Here is a 15,876-nt window from a genome sequence, read left to right as displayed (position 1 = left end):
CTTTTATTAGAAAGGGATTCTGGAGTGATATTTTAGACATGTCATAATCTTTCATATAGATTTGGAATTTTAATTACAATAAATTAATTGCTCTATACTGAATACCATTTTTTAAATTGTTGCCACAAACCTTCATGCATTGCTAGTTAAAGTACAAACTTGCCATAGTAAATTTCTTGGAAAAAATTACTAGTGCCTATGGAAGATTAAGCTGTTTGTATTTTATAACTTAGCAACTCTACTCCTCAGGATATGCCAAACTGAAATGAATGGTTTGTCCACCAAAGATATATCCAATAGTGAACATACCAGACTAAGTACTTAAACTCAAAACTCTACATGACTTAGGTAGCAGGGCCTTTTGCCTACTTTATTTGGGTTCCTATATCTACCACCCTTCTCTACTCCAATCTCTTCCAACAGCCCAGCACTAGGTAGGTGGGAAAGAGGGTTAGAGGAAAAAGGAGGTATAGCTTTCTTTAGACTACTTCTTGCTGATTGGGGGTGTCAAGTTTCGTGGACTTGGGACAAGGTCAATCTTCATCCTTAGGATATCTCTAACCAGCAGCAGGGGGGACAACCACAGTAAGGACAGCAGCAGTGGGGACAACAGCAGGGACAGCAGCAGCAGGGACAGCAGAGGCCACAGTCCCTCCCAGACCCCTCATATTTATACCCTCTAAAGAGTTTCCAGAATTCCAAACGTAAACTATTCTCAGCTGGCAAAACCATGCCCCTCCTAGAACACAGGACAAATCCCAGTTGGCTGCTGTGCACAATACGAAGCAGCCTCACATCCCACATCTGAGACCTAAACAAAAAAAATTCACAGAACATAACTTGGTTTCCAAAGAAACCCACCTTCCCACTACAAACTTAAATATCCACTTCTAATTTAAAAGAAAGTCTACATTTATAGAGCAAAATACATAGCAATGAAAAGAACTGCAGTCTCATGTAACACTGGGTTTGTTGCATGCATGTTTATTGCGTGATTCCACATATCTGAAGGTAGCCATGAGGAAAAACTAGTCCATCATGATAGAAGTCAGGATATAGAGACTATTAACAGACACTAGGCACAAGAGATCCTTTTAGGATACCAGAAACATTCGTACCTTAAATTGGACAGTACTCACAGCTATCTTTTCATGAACCAAAAATGTACCCAGCTATCCACTAAAGATTTATAGACTTGAAGTTTTGGAGCACAAAATTTAAGACAGTTGTAGTCAAGGCTTCTATTTTGTGTTTTGTCTAGACTTTTACTAATTTCTTTATAAAAATAATATCCCAAACTTTCCACTAAAACTAATATCAGAAATATGTTGATTTTTTTTTCTTAAATTAGGCCCATTTGCTCACACACCAAGAATAATTGTAGAAATGAACTTTGATCACAGCACTGTCATAATACTGTTAAAACAGAAAACCTGGAATGGGATGATGGGGGACACTTGAAACTGTCCTCTGTGTGTGTGTGTGTGTGTGTGTGTGTGTGTGTGTGTGTGTGTGTGTGTGTATGTTTGTGTGTATGTGTGTGTCAGAGAGACGGAGACAGAGAGAGAAGACAGAGAAACAGAGGCAGAAAGATAGATTTGCAGTTTTAGACACTAAATTTTTCTAAAGAAGTAATTACTAAACTCAGCTAAGGGAAGATGGGAAGAAATAAACTGGCAAATTAACATGAACTTGGCAGAAGAATCCTAATTTCTCTCGTGTATACACTACCCTGCTCTACAACAATTAGGGTTTTTGTTTTGTTTTTATGGGAGAAATAAAGGAGAGGGTGGTTTTTTTTAAGAGCCATATATGTTGGCTTACACCTATAAACCTAGTCTCAGGAGGTAAAGACAAAAGGTTTGGAAGTTGGGGCCTTACTCAGCTATGTACTAATTTTGAGAACAGCCTGAGATTGGAGAGGGAGAGGGAAGAGGAGGGAAAGAGGAAGAGCGAGGAAGTCGGGAAGGGAAAGAAGGGGATGAGAAAGGGGAAGGGAGGGAAGAAGGAGGAGAAGAGGAAAGGGAAGGGTTTAGAGATCTCTGGGCTATGAGATAGGAAGTATAGAGACTCCAGCCTGAAAAGAATCAGGCAAGGAAGAGTCAGCCATCACATCTTCCATTCCCAATGACCTAGTGGAGAAGGAAAGCCGGCAGCCGGCGATACTGTTCTCCCTAGGACTGGCTGGGTTGGGTGACTAGCAGCACTTCCACACACAAGCTGTCCCATCTGCCGCAGCAGAAAATAGGCGTGTCTGGTCTGGACTCAGTGACAAATGCAGCACTCTGTCTCTGTGACCTGTGGGAGAAAGAAGATCTTGGTACAAGGGTGGCTGCTGAGAACTAGGGTGATCTGAGATAGGACCGACATCCCTCCCAGGGCAGAGTGTTCCCTGCACCAGCCAGGTTCACCTGGCAGACCATTCAGGCCTTTTACCCAGCACCTGAGCCTTTGCTAAGATTCCTCTCCAGTGCTTGCTCCACCTCCCCCTCCAACCATACTCCCACCCCCCTACCCTGCCCACTTCCACCCCACCCCCTCCCCCGTCCCCACCCTGACCAGAGCCTTGTGGCTGTCCTACCAAATGGCCACAAGTTGGGTGGTTATACGCCAGAAACTGACTCTCCCACAGTCTGGGGTTGAAGTGTAAAGTCTAGGGGTGGGTGGGAGTCTCAGCCTTGCCACTTCTGGTTCCTGACTGCAGCCACCGTTCCTCCGTTTGTGTTCACACCACGCCTGCCTGCCTGCCTCCATGAGAACACAGACGCCTCTGCGTCTAGTCTTTGATTTTCCCACAAGTCATAGGACACCTGATGTTGGATTTAAGCCCACCGATGTAACCTAGGACTGCTCCTCCCAAGAACCTGAAACCCACCATGTAGTGAAAATTGTTTTGTCTGTTTGTAGACAGTCGCGTTCGCAGGCTACAGAGATTTCGCACCAGTATCTTTGAGGAGTGTGTACTTTAGCCTATATCACCACTCACTCCCCACTCTCATTAGGTCTATCTTCTTCTACAGTCTCAGAAAGCCAACACTGGGCTCAGACAAAAGCCATCCCTTTGGGACAGGTTCCAAGAATCACATAAACTGATGCAGCTTGAGCAAAGGAGTCCAAACACTCAAGTTCAAGACTTGCTTGCAGTGTTCTGAAGCTCGGCCTCCCTTCTGGTCTTTTATTCATTATTCCCAAAGAACATTCTTAGTTATAATTGCTTTATACGAGGTTACTACATATTTTTAAATGAAAGCAGCATTTAATGGTTGCACTAATTTGGGGACTCTGAATTAAAATTAAAGTCAGTTCTTTCTTTCAGATCTCATTTTCTTTTAGGGCTTCTGTATGCATTGGAGGTGTTTTGAAAACAAGGCTATCGTAGAAAACATTTCTCAACCTCTCCTGCAGTCCTTCTGACTTCAGCATGCTAAGGTATCCACTAACCGATTATCAGTGGCCCTGATAATCAAAATCCTGAGCCAAAATGGACAAAAATAATTCCATGAGAAGAGACTAGATCTCGGAGAACATTAAAGAGTACAAGACCAGAGAAGGCTTGATGGGGAAGGCATTTGATGACACAATGGAGTCCCAATGGGAAGAGGGTGCCATCTCTTCCTAACACAGGATTTCTTACAAGTCAGCTAGCTGAGAGAGGGACTCTGAGACAGCCTCCCTAGTACGAGTACTTCAGCTCGAAGGAGTGTGTGGCACTGTTCAGACCCAAGGTAGACGTAACCTAGACTCTTGGGGGAGTCGTTGTGACCACAACCACTCCTTTGTGCACACACACAACACATGCACCAGTGCAAACCAGGCATGGGACTGGCCCTGTGAGTGTGGGTACATAAGTTAAGCTTACAGATGTGACATAGCTCCATAATTTATAAATGAATAAAATGATGCAGGAATAACAAACATCTCACACAAGGGCACACCACTCATGAACAGCAGAGCCAGAACTAGGGCCAGGTCAATGTTTTAATATTAGGCCAAACTCCACAGAAAATGTATATATAACTTTATATATAAAATGTATAGTTTATATATAGAACATAAAATATATAATCTATATGTGTGTGTATGTTTTATATGTGAATGCTTTAATATATGTTTTATATATGCATGTATATGTATATGTTTTACAAAGACATAGAACCAGAACTGGAGAGATGGCTCATCAGTCAAGAGCACCTATTATTCTTGTAGAGGATCTGAATTTGATTCTTGGCTCCCATGTCAGCCAGCTCACAACTGCCTATAATTCCAGTTCCCGGGGCTCTAACGCCTTCTTCTGGACTCTGAAGGCACCTACACTCACATATGACTATACTCACCCATATATACACAAAGTTTAAAACAAGTCTTCAAAAAATAAACAATAGGCTATAGAACCTTGCACCAAAGCTTTTCAATTATTCTAGCCTATTTCTTCTCATTTTAAAAGTCTAATTTTACTGATAGATTTCTGTTTATTTTAGAATACCCTACAGTATGTACAAGACTTATCTTTTTGTACAAATGGAAAGTTAAGTAACTTTAGAACTAGGAATTTTTTAGCTGGGGAAAATAGCATACTTGCCCAGCATATGCCAATCACTGGTTTGATCCCAAGTACAGCATGAAAGAAGAAAGGAACAGAGGAAGGGAGGAGAGGGTGGAGTAGGGAGGGAAGAAAGAAGAGGAGAAGAAAGACAGAAGGAAGGAAAAGAAAGAGAAAAGAAATCTGTGTGCATAATCAATTCACATATTTAACTTTAACAATTAATTTTAAAAGCTCACTCTACAATAAAGCCACAAGGAAGAAGCATAAAACAGTCTGTCTCTTGGGGCTAGAGAGATGGCTCAGCACCCCATGTAGTAGCTTACCACCCCTAGCTGCAGCCCCAGGAGAGCCAGCCGGTCTAGGCCCCCAGGGCACCTTCACCTGCAGGTACACATATCCACAGACACACGAGCATAACTAAAAATAAAGCCCTTTTATAGTGCATAGCCTTTTATTCTCTCACACTTCTCCAGGTATTTTTGCTACTATCTTTCTTCATGTCCTGGAGAGAAAGCTGTCTATAAAAAGGAATATTAAACAGTTGCAGTGTTAGATTCACACAGAAAATTGTCACATAGGGATCTCTCTTGCCAAAAAAGTTAAACATTCCCACTGATTCCCCTTCACAAAGTTGCAGGCACAAGAGTCTTTAAATGAGCACTGCTAACTTAAAGTGATGCTTTTCAATCCACCCTAAGGATAAAGTCTTTATTATATTCAATAGATAAAATGAGCGATTAAAAATGCCTTATATGCGTTAAAAGAAAAGAATAAAATGAAATAGCAAAGAGGGTAAATCCCAAATATTTCCCAAAGTGGGGGTTGAACCCTAGCTTGACTTAAACTGATGAGAAACTTTTAGAGAAATGACACAGGAGTGGGGAGCAGCATGCTCTCGAAGTCCCTCCCAAACACGTCAGTGACAGTCTTAACTCACGAGGAAGTGGGAAATGACACATTTACCCCAGACAAAGACACTCTTTTGAGGGGAGCTTGTGTTGTTGGGCGAGCCACAAGTTCTGTTTTCTGCATGAGTATGTACCATCAATGACACTACATATTGCTCCTTTGCCATGGATCAAAGACGCCACGTCAAAGGCAGGTCTCACCTGCGAGCAAGAAAGTCACCTACACCAGGTTGTCTTTTTCATATAATAAATTAATTTTTGAGAATTTTCTACAGTGTAATTTGATTACAGTCACCCCCACTCCTCTCAGATCCGATCTCACCTTCCCATTCACTCTCAAATTCCTGTCATTTTTTTTTAATATCTCACTAAGTCCAGTTTGTGTTGCCCCTATACTCATGAGAGTGGGGCCATCAACCACACCTTGGTCACCACACCTCGGTCACCACGCCCTTACAAAAACCAAACCCAGAGACTCTCCCGCCCCCAGAAGCCAAGCCTGTCAACTGTGTCTCCACCGCCTTGAGCCTGTGCAGATTCAATTCAGGCAGCCACAGCTGCTGTGAGCCCATGCACAGGGACCCTGTGTGACAGTTTCTGACCTCTGGCTCTTAAAACCTCCCAGCCCTGCTTCCTCAACGGTCCCTCCTACTCCTGTTGTTTGTTTGTTTATTTGATTTGTTTTTTGTTCTTGTGTCTGAATTGGTAAAATGTTTATACATTCTATTTTCTCTCATTTTATTTTTTTTATTGGATATTTTCTTTAGTTACATTTCAAGTGTTATGCCCTTTCCTGGTCCCCCTCCCACCAGAATCCCACTATCCCATCCCCCTTCCCCCTGCTCCTATAAGGATGTTCCCCCCACCCACCCACCCACCCATTCCCAGCTCCCTGCCTTGGCATTCCCCTACACTGAGGCATCGAGCCTTCATAGGACCAAGGGCCCCTCCTCCCACTGATGCCCAACAAAGCCATCCTCTGCTACGTATGCAGAGGGGGCCATGGGTCCTTCCATGTGTGCTCTTTGGTTGGTGATTTAAAGCTTAAAAATTACCATTCCATTGTGGATGGGAACAAGAATAAGTTGTCTGTCTTCTGTTGTTAGGGGTAGGACCTTTTAAACTAATGTTTCTCCCCAAGGAATTAACAGTATGATTCATAGGGTAAGCCTTGGTAAAGGTGTGGCTCTCATCTAGAACAGCCTTTCTTTCAAATGTTTTGACATACTATCAAAATTAGTGTTATATAGCAACATTATACCTAGCCATTTACACATAATTTATAGTAGGTTATATAGAAAAGAGTATGTCTACAATAAAAGTTTCACAAAATCACATTTATTTTTCCATCTGTCTCATCTCTATAGGGTATTCAATTCTACTATGCTATTTCATGTTTTTGGGTTTTGGTGGTGGTCGGTTGGGTTGGTTGGTTGGTTGGTTGGTTGGTTGGGTTGGTTGGTTGGGTTGGCTGGTTGGTTGGTTGATTGGTTGGGTTGGCTGGTTGGTTGGTTGAGAAGGTTTAATGAAGATTTACAACTTTGTAAGGCATTTAAAAAAATTACAAATGCAGAGATCATAAGAGCCAGAAGGCAGAAGGGCTGTGAAATGCTGACATGTGAGCACAGTTCACCCAAAATAGTCCAGACCCCGTAGCAGCCACGAGAGCTTGCAACAAGCCTGTGCAAGACAGAACCATCAATAGTCAGTCACAGATGAGGCAGATGCTTATGAAGCCCACCCTTCTCTGCTGAACTACTGGCTATCAGTGGATTCTGGGGCAGTCATTGTCTTCAACTGTGCACCCACCAAGAGGCTTACCAGTGTCCAAGGAGTACTTCCAAACCCAACTTCATGTAAACAATCCTGGTTAAACACAGTGAGTCTTAAAACAAAAAGGCATGAATGTGGGGCTGGAGCAGTGGCCCCCTGGTTAAGAGCACTGGCTGCTCTTACAGAGTTTAGTCTCCAGCACCCACAGGGCAGCTCACAACCATCCAGTTCCAGGGGATCTGACATGCTCTTCTGATCTCCAGAGGGCATGTGCATGATGCGTATACATACAGGCAGGCAAAACACTCTTGCACATAAAATAAAAATAGATAAATAAATCATCCGAGGTGGTAGGGAGAACACCTTTAATTCCAGCACTTAAGAGGCAGAATTCCGTGAGTCTCGGGACAGCCATAGGTACACAGAGAAACACTGCCTTGAAAATAAATAAATAAATAAATAAATAAATAAATAGATCTTTACACACACACACACACACACACACATACACACACCATGGATGTGAGAAGGAAATGGAGGGAAGCAGGGATAATAGCAGTAAGAAGGGATTTAGAGATGGTCAGGGCTACCACAATCCAGTACACTTTGCATATGTATACATGTATGAAACTGTTAAAGAATAAACTCAATAAATATTTTTTAAAAGGGTTGTCTGAGTGGCTGAAGATGTGGCTTCATGGTAGAGTGTTTGCCCATAACAGAGACAGGACAGTGTGGAGAAAATGAACAGGAACATATTGGTTCCCTAGTTCCTACAGATCAGAAAGAGTGAGACCACTGAGGAACAGAGAGGTGTCCTGGGGCTGTCTGGAGCTACGCCACAGACAGCAAGTCTGTATGACAGGAAACTGTGTGAGAGAAACCCTCCCCCCAAAAAAGTCATGGTATTAGCGCGACCTAGCTTTATACATACTAGTTTTATATATACTAGATTTCCGTATGTCTCCTCACACAAAAGCATAGGTTTCAAGGGAAACAATGTCACCTATGTATTCTCTACATTCCCATAAACATAAGATAAATAAAAGATGCACAAAAATAAAGGGTGAGCACATAAGTTCCTGGGATCAATCGGCAGGCAGGGCCAAGTGGAGAGCGGGAAACAGGAACTCTATCAGAAGCACAAGCTGTTGATAAGCTCCCTCTGCAGCCTCCTCAGCCAGCATTTTCATCTTATCGCCAGGGCGGGGTAGAAGGAGATACAACAACTCCTTTATCATTCCAGAAGGTTCTGAGGACAGAAGTGGGTTCTCCTTCCTCGCCATGAATCTTTGTGTCAAGAAAGATCCCAATAAGAGTTTGTAGAACTAAATTGAGAGAGAATAGCAGTCTGGCTTCTTAGGGCATGGCTCCATGACAGGACACCAGGGTCTGATTCCCAGCAACAACTACAGAAGGAAGGAAGGAAAGAAAGAAGGGAGGGAGGGAGGGAGGGAGGGAGGATAGAGGGACAGAGGGACAGAGGGACAGAGGGACCGACAGACAGAGGGAGAAGTAGTGTGACATGAAGCCAACTAGAGCTGGATCCTCAGCAGAGCCAGGAAGTCTATCTGATGGGGAAGGGGTGTGGGTTGACAAACAGAATTCTCAGCTCTCCAAAGAAAGGTTTGGTATTAGCCCTAACTAACTAACTAACTAACTAACTATATATATATATATATATATATATTTTTTTTTTTTTTTAACAGAGGATGCCTCCTGCTTCTTGGTGGTTTCATAGCACTGTCTAATATTCCGGCTCTCCTTCACACTGCTAGATTCTCTTCAAAATAATCCATGATGCTAAATCTGGAAAAACTGCCAAAGATTGCTGCTGCCTAAAGCACACACATATCCAAGGAAGAGGAACCTGGACACTTTTAAGAGTTAGACAAGAACGATCAAGTTTAGAAACATTTACCTCTGTGTTCTGAGATGGGGGTGTGTGAGGATTTGTTTTTCTGTTGATGTTAAAAAAACCAAAGAATCAGTCTTTGACCAGAGCTTTCCCACTTGGTGGCAGCAAACTTTGCCACGGGTAGGTATGTAGCATTCACTCACCGAAGAACCCACCGGACCTGAACAGCGTGGGGCAGGTCCACAGTGCCACATCATTCTTGGGTGCACCTTGGCCGGTCGCAATCTCCTTTGTCTTAGGTAGCCAGATGAGGGAACAAATCTATAGTGAGGACCACAAAACACCAAATGCTAGCAACTTCTGATGCATGGCGAATGTGCCTAAACTGACTCTAAACTACATTCTGCTCTGTCGCCCATCCTCCAGCCTCAGTGAGGATTGGGTATTTACAGAAATTATATCCACCCTAAGGGGATTCATCCCAAGGCTTCCAAAGACCAAGGCCCCAGTGCAGTGATCCAGGAAATTTAAATGAGTTGTGAGCGCTGGCCAGGGATAGCCAGATTACATACAAGTTTCAGAGTCAAACTGTGGGGAGAAAGCTGAGAAGGAAGAGATGGAGGGAGATAGGGAGAGAAGGAGGGAGGGAGAGAGGAAGGGAGGGAGGGAGGGAGGGAGGGAGGGAGGGAGGGAGGGAGGGAGAGAAATACAAATGGGATTGACTTTGGACTCACTCATTAAGAGATTGTAGAAAAAACAAATTCTTAAGAATCGGAGTTCCTGTTGGACTCAGAAAGTAAGGAAGGGTGGGATGAAGACGAAGCCAGGTGCTTACCTGTGACTGTGTGCTTGGAGTCTGGATGTTCTTCCCAGTATTTATATCCAAAACATGCAGGCATCCGTCCTTCACGCCTCCTCCCACGGCAAGGACCTCAGATTGCCAGGGACACCACTCCATGGCCTGTAAAGTTCCAAGTAATAACACAGGCAGGGGAGTCCTGGAGAAAGCAAGCTGGAGAAAGATGCGCACAGGTAGCCAAAGCCTAGAGGTTCACGGCTGCAGCACTCTCTTAGGGTGAGGGTCAGTGTACCACCCTCCAGAAAGCATTCCCCAGGGAAGAGAAACCACTGCTGATAGGGGAGGTGCCTAATAGAATATTCCCTACAGTACGCTAACAATTGTCAGTATTTTTAGCATAGAAAAAAAAATACAAAACAGCACAACTGAAAAGCTGTATGCTGCACACCCATGGGCAGAACACCTCGGCAGGACAAGCTCCTGGCTCTTCTGAGGTCTGTGCTGAAGTGCAGCCTCTGCTTATCCACTGTAGTCCTTGACTTCCAGGCCTCGGCAGGAAAAAGAGAGCTGCACATGGCTACAGGTCAATCAAATCTCAGGCATCTCAAATCCCAATAGACTTCAGATGATCAACTTATTTACAAAGAACTCCAGTCAACTGAAGTCAGAAGGAGCCTGTCTTAGCTGTGCTGGTAACCGAGCTGACGAGTAACTTCTGAAGAGAACTTCCATAACGATTTCAGTAACATTCCTCTGCGAATCTTGTCCGTCATCCCAGTTCCTAATCTCACTTTTGCATACTATTTTCTGTGTGTAAAAGTATCTTACAGAGTAGCAAATGTTGCGTGTACACTGGTTTGTTCTATTGATTATTGTATAAAACCTCTCTGTGCTTTAACACACATTACATCATTCTCATTTTTTAATGTTTTTAACTTTTATTTATGTGTACATGGGTATGTGTGCTTGTGCACACATGTGTGCACAAACCTGAGGAGGCTGGAAGAAGGTTGGATCTCCTGGGACTGGAGTCACAGGACTTGTGAGCTATGTTGTGGCTCCTCTGCAAGAGCAGTAAGCTCTCTTACTGCTCAGCCATCTCTGCAGGCCCCTGAGTTAGCATTGTTCCTAATCCCCTTACATTCCATCGGGCTCTGCTGTCCTAATTCTGGACCCATCTTTTGTTTGTTTGGTTGGTTGGTTTCTATAGGGTTAATTGACATTTTTAAAGAGAAGTGAATTGTTTTGTTTGCTTTATGTTTCATTTAGCATTTTGCTATCACACATACACACACAAACAATGCATCTTTTGTTTTGACAAATATCTTTAGATAAATTTCAAATTTCAAAATTGTAGACATAACATTTTTTTAATTATAAATTTTTATAGCACCAGCACCAAAAAAAAGCATACTACTGTATTCCTGAGTGTTTGAAATTTAACATATTAACTTAATAGCTAGTGAAATGTAATTGTGAAATAATTGTATGTGATAAACTCATATGCGGCTTACCTTGTGTTTCTCATTGGCCCGAATGAGCTGCCCTGATGCTGTGTTCCTCTAATGTTGTTCTTATAATTAGGCTTCCTTTTAAATACCCACACTTACAGCTTTTCTTACACAATTGCATCATTTTCTCATTTTGTAAGATTATTTTATTTTATTTTATTTTATGTGCATGAATGTTGTACCTGCATGTATGTGTATATGTGTCGGGTGCCTGTGGAGGTTAGAAAAAGTACTAGATCCCAGGGAAGGAGACTTACAGACAATTGAGAGACACCTTGTGGTTTCTGGAACCTGAACCCAGGTCCTTCGGAAGAGCAACAAGTGCTCTAAACCCCATGTTTTGCCTGTTATCTCCATAGTGAGGGAATGCAGTCTTCCTCACTTTGTGTTTTATTGTTGTTGTTTGTTTTGTTGGTGCGTGTGTGTGTGTGTGTGTGTGTGTGTGTGTCCAGAGAATTGATCCTGGAGCACTGAGTACACCAGACAGATGTGCCACAATGAAACAATCCCAGCTAGCTCTCACTTTACTTTTATTTTGAGAGAGGGTCTCACTAAATTGCCCCTGTTGGCCTTGAATCTACTCTGTAATGGAAGCAGGACACAAACTTCCAATCTCCCTGTAGCAACAGGCCCGGCTGATTTTCTCTTTTATCTGAGATAGACATTAGATTCCTTACCTTAACCGCCGTGGACTGGGGTATGACTTTCAGTGGCAGGCCCTGCACACCAGCGCCAGGATCGTGGGGCCATATTGTCAGTAATCCATCATTACACCCACTGGAAAGAAGCCTGCCGTCGGGTGACCATTTTAGAGAACACACAGCCTCCTTGTGGTAAAGTGTTCCAACACGATGCTGGGCCACCCGAACATCATGGTGGTGGACACGCCCCAATCTGGACCCACTGAGTTAGAGAGGAAGAGGCACGTGATAGAAAGGGAAAACTCACTACCTCATAACCATGAGGGGAAAGCATAGTTCAAAATAAAATATAGAAAGATCCATTAGGACATTTCCAAACACAGATGGAAATCCTGTCCGTGGGTTAGAAGGGTGGGATTATTATCCCTTCTGATTATTCTCACAAGTAAACTAGGTTTACCCAGGCTTGGTGGCCCATACAGCTAATCCCAGCACTCAGGAGACAGGGGCAAGCTGGTCTCTAAGTTCAAGGCCAGTCAGGGCTACACAAAAGGGAAAAAGGTGAAGTAGACTTGTTTGCCATCATTTCAAATTTGGAGTCAAAATAGATGCTTCTGACAGCTTGAATATTATGCTGACAGTCTAAGTATAAAGGAAGGTGAAAATTGTGCCCAACAGTGGTGGGCCTATGATCTCAGCACTCAGGAGGCAGAGGCAGGAGGATCTCTGAGTTCGAGCCCAGCCTGTTCTACAGGGTGAATTCCAGGACAGCCAGGGCCTCACAGAGAAACCCTGAAAGAAAGAAAGAAAGAAAGAAAGAAAGAGAGAGAGAGAGAGAGAGAGAGAGAGAGAGAGAGAGAGAGAGAGAAGGAGGGAGGGAGGGAGGGAGGGAGGGAGGGAGGGAGGGAGGGAGGGAGGGAGGGAGGGAAAAAGAAAAAGAAAGGAAAGGAAAGGAAAAGAAAAGAAAAGAAAAGAAAAGAAAAGAGAAGAGAAGAAAAGAGAAGAAAAGAAAAGACCTAGAAGGAGGAGGAAGAGGACAGAAGAAGGAAGAGGAAAAGACAGCTATCATCATGAAAAAAGACAAAATTCGACAATCACCAGCTTACCTCGGGACACGTATCAGAGGACCTGAACACCTTCTGGGGCAGAAGGGGTAAGAGATGCAAAGCCTAATGAGCTGTTTTGTTTCACTCTTGATTTGGTTTTGTCTTTAAGTGTTATGGTTATGGTTATGGTTATGGTTATGGTTATGGTTATGGTCAGTGAGCTCCTGTAACTCACTGGTGAGACAGACACCATCAGTTCAAATCCGACCTGTTTACCTGCTGAGGGTGCAGTGGTTCCAGCTCAGGGCTCCAACGACTGACAAGTGACCATGCAGGTTTCTCAGCTGCTTCTTAGTGATTGCATCCCATAACTGGAAGAACAACAACAACAACAATCAAGAGAGTCCATGACACTATCTTCTCCTCAGCTCGCCATGTTCTCAAAGGCCTCAGAGCAAATAATTAGATACAGGCAGTCTGTTGTAAACTAAGAAAACTCAGTACTATGAACTCTAATGGCCATCCTGCTCTGGCTGCATACAGGGGCCATAGGAAGAACACTGTCCCATGTCAACAGGTTGTGGTTTAATTGGTAGGGTAGAGCCTAGGAATGTGGCGTTCATTGTGAGGCACCGAAAATGAATTCAATGTGCAGCCAAGGACTGACCACTACTCAGCTTCTAGCCCCTAGGAAATCTCACGGTCAACCTATAGTTCCAACAAATACACCTGTTAAGTATTTATCAGCCAAAACTTTAGGAACAAGAAGGATTTGCTCTTTGGAGCTTTGGGGATTATTTGTGTGTGATATATCAGTTGTATAGTCTTACTCCAAAATGCAAGACGCTCTGAAGTCCACAGCATTTTATTAGTCTGTGTGGATAAAATGAGGACGTATAAGCGCTTGGGAGAGTCAGAACTCAGTTTGTTCCTGAGACTGCAGTCTTGCCTGGTACAGAAGACGTGTGACACAAAAGGGGAAGGCTAACTGTGGAATCAGAAGGCATCGTGATGTACTCTGGTTTCCAAGGTTACCTAGCACCAGGGCAACCATCTTTATGCTGCTAGAAAGCAGTCATAGTGATGGCGGCGTGAGGAATTAGACTGACAGACACTTGGTCGTCTCAGACAGCCTCCTGGGAAATAGAAGTCATCTTACATCGCTTCAGGTGAACAAAACTGGAAAAGGCATCTTCCTCTCTTCTGAGTTCCCAAACTAGAGGCTTTGTAAGTCCAACCTGAGTTTGGAAGATTTATTTTAAAGAAATATAACAGAAAGATTGTTGGGGAAATGAAGAAGGTACCCTTACGTTCCCAAGAAATGCCACTTGAAAGAAAACCATGTGTCTTCCCTTGCTTCCGGCAGCTTCACGGGCTACTTAATCTCATACCCCTCAGTGACATGCTGGACGTTATCTAGTGACTGCACAGAGGACGCCAGGAGCAAACGCTCCCGGTACCTGCACTTCTCCCTCGCTGGTGCCAACAGCCAGGCATGATCCCTCTCTCATCCAGGTCACAGACGACACATAATGACAACAGACGCTTAAGTCTATATTTTCAATCCAACTGTGGTTTTGCCCATTCCAGATGTATACAGAGGTTCCGAGGGCTACAGCAACGAGATTTTGAGAACTCCAGTCCAGGGTATTGAGATCTATGAGAAAACAAACCGAAATCAGCATGGTTGTACAGCCAAATGGAAATATTTTCAAATTAGCAGCTTTAAAATAAAGGGAGAAAGATTAATACCTTAGCTGTGAACTGATATCAAATGAAGTCCTGAACCAGATGAGATCATTGAAAGTTCAAAGATTAAAAACTGAAACAGACTCTTGTTCAAGACTCATAGTCTAATGAGCAATGTTAAGCATCTATGCTCAAAAACCTCTGTAAGAATATCTTTTTTGGACTTAGTGTGTTCATCCACCATGGTGGATACAGAGGTATCTCATCTAATAGGGCTCTAAAAATTAATGCCACATAATTTTTATAAAAATATAGGCCTGCTATATCTATATGGGAAATACTACCATCATTTCTACTAAAAAACAAGGAAAAAAAGTTAAGTGTTAAAGCAATTTTATAAGTAGCAATTTCTTGTTTATACCAGCCAGCTTCCAAATAAATGATACAAACTATAAGGCCATTTGATGAGCTTTACAGCATAATATCTGAGCAGTTATTAATCTATTCTAATCCTCTAAACTAATCTGACTACTTCCCAGCCAAAATCCCCAAGATACTTGCATTTTAGTATTGACTTGGCTCTCTCTGCTCCAGGTGTTTTTCCATAGTGTCCCTGGGAACTCCCTCCATGTGGTGAATCTTCTCTTCCTCTTATCTCTCTACCCCTCCCCTTGCTGGAATCAGAAGTCCAGCCCTATTTTGTACATTACAATGCCTTGTTCAGAGAAATCAGCATTTGAATAATACAAGGATAATCTTTGCACAGTGCACAAAAACATTATGCCTACAGTTAAGTATATCTAGGAGAGAGAGAGTGGCTTACTTGTGGCGTTTCAAAGTTCTCAGTAGTTTTCTTTAGTTTACACTTCTAAGAGTTCTTTTGTAAAGATTTATATTTTAAGTATTTACTGGCTTGTGTGTATATGTATGTGTGGTTTTTGCATGTATGTATGTACACAGTATCTATGTGGTGCCTGAAGAAGACGGAAGAGCATGTCTGAAAACTTAGAGTCACCAATGGTTGTACGTTGTCCATATGGGTGCTGAGAACCAAACCTGAATCTTCTGCAGTGCTCTGAACCACTGAGCCACTTTTTGATCATGTGTA

General features: G+C 43.0%; 1 protein-coding gene across 10 annotated transcripts in view; it reads right to left on the bottom strand.

Moving 5' to 3' along the window:
- Window positions 1–15,876, bottom strand: part of Cdc20b (cell division cycle 20B) — an 86,045-nt gene that overhangs the window by 27,687 nt on the left and 42,482 nt on the right. For 2 of the 10 annotated variants that reach the window (XM_030247263.1, XM_011244659.2), the window contains 7 exons: window positions 14,540–14,736; window positions 13,356–13,450; window positions 12,070–12,295; window positions 9,918–10,094; window positions 9,286–9,403; window positions 9,146–9,185; window positions 7,573–7,656 (listed from right to left, as the gene is read on the bottom strand). In XM_030247263.1, coding sequence (XP_030103123.1) covers window positions 7,590–7,656; window positions 9,146–9,185; window positions 9,286–9,403; window positions 9,918–10,094; window positions 12,070–12,295; window positions 13,356–13,450; window positions 14,540–14,736 — 920 coding nt within the window. In that variant the 3' untranslated portion in view covers window positions 7,573–7,589. Of the gene's footprint in view, window positions 1–250; window positions 2,299–6,769; window positions 7,132–7,572; window positions 7,661–9,145; window positions 9,186–9,285; window positions 9,404–9,917; window positions 10,095–12,069; window positions 12,296–13,355; window positions 13,451–13,909; window positions 14,737–15,876 lie in introns of those variants that run through there. The other 8 variants (XM_011244662.2, XM_006517653.3, NM_001281487.1 and 5 more) reach the window with 8 other exon arrangements.

This window comes from Mus musculus, chromosome 13, assembly GCF_000001635.26.
Source record: "Mus musculus strain C57BL/6J chromosome 13, GRCm38.p6 C57BL/6J".
Taxonomy (NCBI): Eukaryota; Metazoa; Chordata; class Mammalia; order Rodentia; family Muridae; genus Mus; species Mus musculus.
The sequence above is the reverse complement of the archived record's forward strand: the minus strand, read 5'-3'. Positions and strand labels throughout refer to the sequence as shown.